The sequence below is a fragment of the Gadus chalcogrammus genome, chromosome 10 (genome assembly GCF_026213295.1).
Source record: "Gadus chalcogrammus isolate NIFS_2021 chromosome 10, NIFS_Gcha_1.0, whole genome shotgun sequence".
Lineage (NCBI taxonomy): Eukaryota > Metazoa > Chordata > Actinopteri > Gadiformes > Gadidae > Gadus > Gadus chalcogrammus.
The window spans coordinates 5,689,831-5,697,373 of record NC_079421.1 but is presented as its reverse complement, the minus strand read 5'-3'; the positions used below and the strand labels follow the sequence as shown (position 1 = coordinate 5,697,373).

At 42.4% G+C, this 7,543-nt stretch overlaps 1 protein-coding gene and 2 non-coding genes across 4 annotated transcripts in view; 1 reads left to right on the top strand and 2 right to left on the bottom strand.

The window, feature by feature from the left end:
- Nucleotides 1–209: 209 nt before the first annotated feature.
- On the bottom strand, nt 210–282 carry trnaa-agc (transfer RNA alanine (anticodon AGC)). The gene has a single exon. It is a non-coding gene; the product is annotated as a tRNA-Ala (tRNA).
- Nucleotides 283–2,551: 2,269 nt separating this feature from the next.
- trnaa-agc (transfer RNA alanine (anticodon AGC)) lies at nt 2,552–2,624 on the top strand. Its single transcript has one exon. It is a non-coding gene; the product is annotated as a tRNA-Ala (tRNA).
- A 1,192-nt stretch (nt 2,625–3,816) lies between these two features.
- ppp3cb (protein phosphatase 3, catalytic subunit, beta isozyme) overlaps nt 3,817–7,543 on the bottom strand; it is a 31,490-nt gene continuing 27,763 nt past the window's right edge. For both annotated transcript variants that reach the window (XM_056601079.1, XM_056601080.1), the window contains one exon: nt 3,817–6,293. In XM_056601079.1, coding sequence (XP_056457054.1) covers nt 6,115–6,293 — 179 coding nt within the window. In that variant the 3' untranslated portion in view covers nt 3,817–6,114. The remainder of the gene's footprint in view (nt 6,294–7,543) is intronic.

Sequence of the window (7,543 nt, the reverse complement as noted above, 5' to 3'; positions counted from 1 at the left end):
TCTGACGATGTCTCTCATCAGGAGTGGCTTGACGAGGAATGGGACACCTGTAGCTTTTGGATCTGTGTGGTGGCTCCTGATGCACTGACTCCTGCCTGAGTCCACTCTCCGCACCTGTATGTGAACGACATGGCGAAAGAGACCAATCTGGCTATATATGAACGTGACATCATGGGAAACTTGGTGAACACTGAAAGGGGAAAATAGTGTGGAGGATGCGGGCATCGATCCCGCTACCTCTCGCATGCTAAGCGAGCGCTCTACCATTTGAGCTAATCCCCCTACTGGCTGTTCATTGGTACTTGGTTCTCGTGAAATCAGCACTAAAAAGTGAAGCTAGTTTGTGCAGCTCAAATGTTGGACGACAAGGCTTTGGATTATACATATTAGCCTACTATATTAGAACTTTTAAAAGTTGCCTATTGGACTATTCAGAACATCCATAGCTACAGGATGGGTTGTAGCCGTAAATTAATGTTTCTGTTCTGCACATGCAATTGAGCATACAATTTTTTTTCCCCAAATATTGGTTCTAGGCCTATTACATATATGAACCAAAGGAGACCAGATTAATTCTGAAATAACACGTTAATTCCGTCAGGCACATGCATTTGTGAAATGTTATGGCTATACGGGAACGTGACACTGCTAGGTAAATTGGGAGAAACTGACGCGATTTTTCTGCAGGAAAATTCAATGGAGGATAGCCTACTTTCTTCTCATTTCATCCGTACTTTTAAAGAAAGAGCCGATAGTGGGTGCAGCTCAAATTCTGGAGGAGAAGGCTATGGATTTTACATAATAGCCTACTTTGAACTTTTAAAAGTTCCTTATAGGATAACCTTAGTTTAATCACCTATTGAGGTTATTTTTTGCATTTCTAATTATGAAAGACATAGACATAGCCTTCAGTTGTACATTTGAACAATTTTGTAATTATGCGCGGTTGACACCTTCCCCAATAGTGGTTATATCAAATACAGGTGCATCCCGATAAATATTGTGGAAAAGTTAATTAATTTCAAGAACATAATTAAAAGTGAAACTCGTATATTATATAGGCCTAATTGAATTACCCCTAAAGTTAAACATTTTCCTCTCGCTTAGCATGCGAGAGGCATAGGTTCATCTCAATCAATTAGAATATTGTGAAGATTTCCAATAAATTAAAAACTGAAACTCATACTTTATATAATTTCATTAAAAAGTATTACAAAGAATGTCAACCTTTATTCGTTTTAATCTAGATGATTATGTCTTACAGCTCATTAAATCAATCATGGGGAAGACAGCTGACCTGACAGGTGCAAAAGACAGTCATTGACAGCAACAAGGAGGGTAAGCCTCACAAGGTAATTGCTAAGAAGCTGGCGGTTCACAGAGAGCTGTATCCAAACATATTCATAGAGAGTTGAGTGGAAGGAGAATGTGTGGTATTAGAAGGTGCACAAGCAACAGGGATAACCGCTGCCCTGAGAGGATTGTCAAGCAAAGGCCGTTCTAAAATGTGGGGGAGCCTCACAAGTAGTGGACTGGGTCAGGAGTCAGTGCACCAGGAGCCAACACACAGGCGTATCCAGGACATAACCTACAATTGTCCCATTCCTCGTGTCAAGCGACTCCTAAACCAAGAGTCTTACCTGGGCTAAGGAGAGAAAATAACTGGTCTGTCACTCATTGTCCAAAGTCCTCTTTTCAGATGAAAGTCAATTTTGCATTTCATTTGAAAACAAGGTCCCAGAGTCTGGAGGAAGAATGAAGAGGCACAGAATCCAAGGTCCTTCAAGTCTAGTGTGAAGTTTCCATTGCCAATGATGATTTGGGGGGCCATGATTTGGTGTTGGTCCACTTTGTTTTATGTTTACGTCCAAAGTCAACACAGCAGTCTACCAGGACGTTTTAAAGCACTTAATTGATGATTTAATTATAAAGGAGGACTTGGCCCCTGCCCACACAGCCAAAATAACCAATGCCTGGTTTAATGAGCATGAGATCACTGTTCTAGCCAACTCGCCTGATCTGAACCCCATATAAAATGTGTGGGGTATTTTGAAGAGAAAGATGAGAGACATGAGACCCAACAATGCAGACGAGATACTGAATTTGGGGTTTGCATCAGTTGCAAGCAATAATCATCAAGATTAAAAAAAATGAAGGCTGGAAGTATTTCACTTTGGGAATAATAATCTATATAGTATGATTTTCACTTACAAAATTCTTATATTGCAATATTAAACTGCATGTAATATATCCAATATTGGGGAAAAATCTGTTCTCAACAGCGCAGAATTACGAAATTGTTCAAATGTATAACTTTATTTCTTTATGTCTCTTTATATTTCGAAATGCAAAAAAAGATCTGCAATATGTGATTAACCTTAGGTAGGTATTTTTAAAAGTTCCCCAACTTCTAAGTAGGCAAATACCTAAAATCCATAACCTCCCCCTCCAACATTTAGCAAGCTGCACAAACTTCACCCTTTCTTTAAAAGTACGGATCAATGCAGAACTAAATAGCGGATGATGGCCAGGGGGATTGGCTCAATTGGTAGGGGGATTAGCTCAAATGGTAGAGCGCTCGCTTAGCATGCGAGAGGTAGCGGGATCGATGCCCGCATCCTCCATAGAATTCTCCCGGGGAAAAATCTGTCAGTTTCTCCAAAACAACCTCGCAGTTTCATGTTCCTATACAACCATAAATTCACAAATGCATGTGCCTGTTCAAATTAAACATGGGCTCTGATGTTAATCCTATACTACTTGTAGTAGTGGGTGATCTTGAACCTATATATACAGTCCATGTGCAGGAACAGAACCATTCATTTACGGCTTCATCCTGTAGCTATGGATGTTCGGAATAGTTCAGATGTATTACTATCAACCTATATACTTATAACTAGAAATGTTTTATAATCAATCCATACTTTTTACAGCCCTTGATATATCCATATTGATTTTACTTTTACATTTTGAATAGGTGGTACAGAATCGTGTCACATATACTACTCCTTTTGTGAATACATTTTTGATGATTGACTTTAATCACACTGCTTTTAAGGGAGGGTATTGTCGGCTAATCCTAAAGTGTGTGTGTTGCCCTCTGCCCTGTGGTCCTCTCTGAAAACAAGTGGTATCAATCTCGTGTGAAGATCTAACCCTAACCCTAACCTCCACTGAAGGCTACTGTAAACAATGACAAATAATGTGAATAATTACAGGCCAACCTCTGGACTGAAGAAAAAGCAGGTTATGCTTTTAAAGATCCATATTAGTGTTGATTTTATATATTGGAACGTTAGGCAATCAATTGAACATGATTTAATGCAACTGATACCTTTTAGATGCTCTCTCTATAACCGTTAGTAACCTACATGGGATGCTGTTGTTATTCTTTATAACCGATCATCTCCATACAGAAAAGGTGGCTTTTGAAATATTGTCGATCTGCTTAAACGTTGTAAACACCACATGAAGGTCGTCTAGTTTGACCTTTGGTGGCCTCTTCATGGAGGCCTACAGATATTACTTCTGCGACTTTTCCACTCACACTGAAAACAAACCCCTGTTTTCAGCAGCATCCTTCAGGAGAGTAACCTGGTAAGTTACTGACTGATCAACTGATGTTGAGCTTAACATTATATAATTTACTCAATATCACTTCAATACTGGATCGAAATCCAGTATTGAAGCCATTTTTGCCCTGCTGAGCAGCTGGGTGAGTGTGCGTGTGTGTGTGTCTGTGTGAGAGAAAGCAGGGCTTTTGTTTCTTCTCTGTTTGACGGCACGACTTGGAGAAGGAAGAGAAAACAAATCAAAGGATTCATGCATATTTTATTCAAGAGTAAAAAAGGTGGATCGTCCCATGGGGCATGCTTACAGTGTTTAGTGTTGAGTGACTGGGGAGTCGAAAACAGATGGGGAGATATTCATAATCATAAGGAGAGAGAGAGAGAGAGACAAAAGAGACAGGGAAGGTTCAAGTCTCCAAAGAAGCACGAGAAGATAAACGCAACATGAAGAGAGATAGCTTAAATATTAAGAATAATTTCCATAATGAATATAATAATCATAGAATCAATATATCTTTAAATAACACGAGGAGTCGCCAAGAAATAGGATTTTAGAGAGAGAGAGATAGTTCACTTACTTTTACTTTAAATTGTGACAGCAGCAAATCCGCTTTTTCTGTTAAAAATGGCTTTTTGCAATTGAATAGCGTGACTTAATCATTTTCTTTAACCATGCAAGCATGCTTGGGTGGCCTGAACGCCTGTGGCTCTGTATATAGTATGGTCTTCGTCGATGCTCGTGTTATATCGGCCATCGCTGTTCATAGTTTCAGTTATAAAGGGCTGCTATTCTTTGACCAGGAGCCGAGGAAAGAAGCTACGTCGCGCTACGCAGAGTCAACAGAAACATGAGCATGAAAAAACAAAGAAAATAACGCAGAATGATTACAAAAATAATCAAATAAACAGTATGTACAACATAAATATATTCCAGTATCCTCATTTAATTTATATAGGCCAGAAAAAAAAATCTCCAAAGAATCAAAGGAAGGAAAACTCTTACTATAGTGAAACACAGAGCACATAATCCGAAACATCATTATCAAATAACTTAACTTGTTGCATGCATTGCAATGCGTAAATATAAATGCTTTACAAAGACCCTTTCTTTTGACATTTTGCCCGTGGTTGCTCGGCTGGTCGCCTGCTTGCTACACCGAGTCCGTTTCCCACCCGGTTCGTGTGATTTTATCACCAGCCAGCGATGCTGTCCATCGTACAGGACAACATTTGGACAGCACCAAGACAAGAAAAGGAGCATATAGAAATAGAATGAATAGAATATGACGTTTCACCACAACTCACCCTCCCCATCCCCCCTCCCCTACACACACAAAGCATCCCATGTAATTCCATTGTACTGCTTGTGCAATCCCAGCATCTGAATGCATCACGTGTGCAGTATCATTCCCACTGTATGTGTTGTTCCATGGATAGCGTGGGGGTTGGGGGGGGGGTCCAATGCGGGGGCCACCAGAATAAAACCGCTTTCTGCTCCCTGGAGCCACGCCCCCTCAGATTGGTTACCGATGAAGGGAAGATGGATGGGGTAGTGCTACAAAAGCTAACTAGGGAACCCAGGCTAACGAAAGAAAGTGAAAAAAGAGCCGGTGGGGATTAGAGGGGACCGCCTTGTGAGTCTGTGGCCCCCCCGCACCGGCTCAGATGAAGCCCCTGATGCATAAAAAGTTTGTATGCAGCACTACGCAGCAACACTTTGATTTGATTTCGTTTTTTTCCTCTCTTGGTACTCTGCATGCAATGTCACTCACGTTTCTTTCAAACACACCCACGCGAAAAACCACCACCCATTCACAGTTACACACAGATACAACCCACCCATCTATCACACCAACACGCAGGCACACTCTCACACACACACACACAAACACACACTTCATGTCAATTAGCTTAGAAAACCAATCTTACATTGTGATTACTAACCACTGCTTTAGATTAAAAAGCCCTATTTGGACACACACACACACACACGCACACACACACAGTTCCAGTTCATAAGTTCTAACTTTACCCTAAAAAGAACCCACACCAAATGCACAGCAAACACGACACAGCCCAACAACACCATGCTGACCACACCCTCCCATCACAGTACACAGTAAACAGTATCGCTCGTGCTTTGCATTGAGCAGGTTATTTGCTTCCTCTTCTGGCCAGCACGTGGGATTTGTAGTTTTTGTAATTCAGTGAGAGCCATGTATGGTATAGTCCCGGTGATGCTCACACCTTATACACACGTGCACACACACAGTTCAAAAGAAAGAGGACAGGGGGAAAGGTAATGGTGCTGAATGCGTGTGAATGCGTGTATATGCACATTGTTCTGTACATGACAATGTATAGATTCATATCTAGGGGTGGTGACCTCTCCGTGTTGGGGATGGTGTCTTTGTATACACCGCGTTGATGAGCCTGGTTCCTTAGCGAATGGCCTTCCTGTGTGTTTGTGTGTGTGTGTGTCTGACTGCTGTGTGGGCGGGAGAAGACGAAAGGAACCAAACAAAGAGAACCAACGCCGTGGTCATCACTGTATATTGCTGTTGCTGTCGGTGCCGTTGGGCTCGCCGACGGTCAACCGGCCCAGGGGCGTGTCCAGGCCGGTCCCGCCCTCCCGGCGCGGGGGCATGCGCTCGTTGATGCGGTCCAGACCCTTCGCCTCCTCGAAGCTCCGGATCCGGTGCTGCGGGGAGAAGCCCCGGATGGCTGCGGAGACACACGCACACACACACGCACATACATATGCATACACGCATCGGCACGCACGCACACATACACACACATACGCACATACGCATGCACACATTGGCACGAATACACGCAAACACACTCATGCATACGCATACCCACGCATACACACGCATACCCACGCATACACACGCACGCACACACACACATGCAAACACACGCACACACATGCATACACGCACACATATGCACACACACATGCACACTCATACATGCACAGATCCCACACACACACACATACGCATACACGCAGCAGCACGCACACACACACATATAAACACACACACGCAGACACACACATACACGCATACACACACAGACACACACACACACACACACACACAAACATTGAAGGAAATATATACACAAACAGACAAATATCGGGACACATGTCAGGACAGAAGAACAAAGTGTGATGTCTGAAGGTCTGTCAGTAGAGCGGGAGGCTGCGTTGACCTAATTTCATGTTCACTTAAGTATACAAAATGAAATTTTTGCTAAAGATTATTTCACACATTTTATATCAGCGCATATCAGCAAAAATTGTGGCCAAAAAATCTGGAACCCATAATATCTATGGTCTGCATTAATGTCTAATATATGCAATACTACTACTACGACTATTTCTACTACGACTACTACTTCTACTACTACTATTAGCATTAGGCCCACACTGGCTACTAGTACTGTGTTAAAAAAGGACAAAAGTACAGACTGAAGCATAGATACAACGTCAAAAACCAAACACAAACTACAGAGGGAAACAGAACGGTTGCATCACTGTGTGGCCACAATCTATTTCAGCATCTCAGTGACAACGACAGCCAAGAAGCCACTTTCTACTGTTAAAGGTTGGGTATGGAATTCTCTTTTTTGGCAATTTTTGCAGAATTACAATAAATCCTTATCATAACCCACTTACAGCCACTGAGTTAGAAGTACTGACATGAAAATTAAACAAGTCAATCATCTGTGGAACGGGCAGGGCTCGAAAAACTCCAGCCAATGATTTCCAGACCCACCGTGTGGCATTGGACAGTAAGTACGTCAATCAAACGGTCGTACTGCACTCCCCCTCCCCCGCTCCCCGCGCGTAACCCCTTCGTGCACGTACTCAAAGCTCGTGACCCAGAGCAAGCTTCTGTTGTTATCCTGCGGTAGCTACTGGACATAGCTAACTAGGTAATGGCTCGATCTCGCGCATCGGT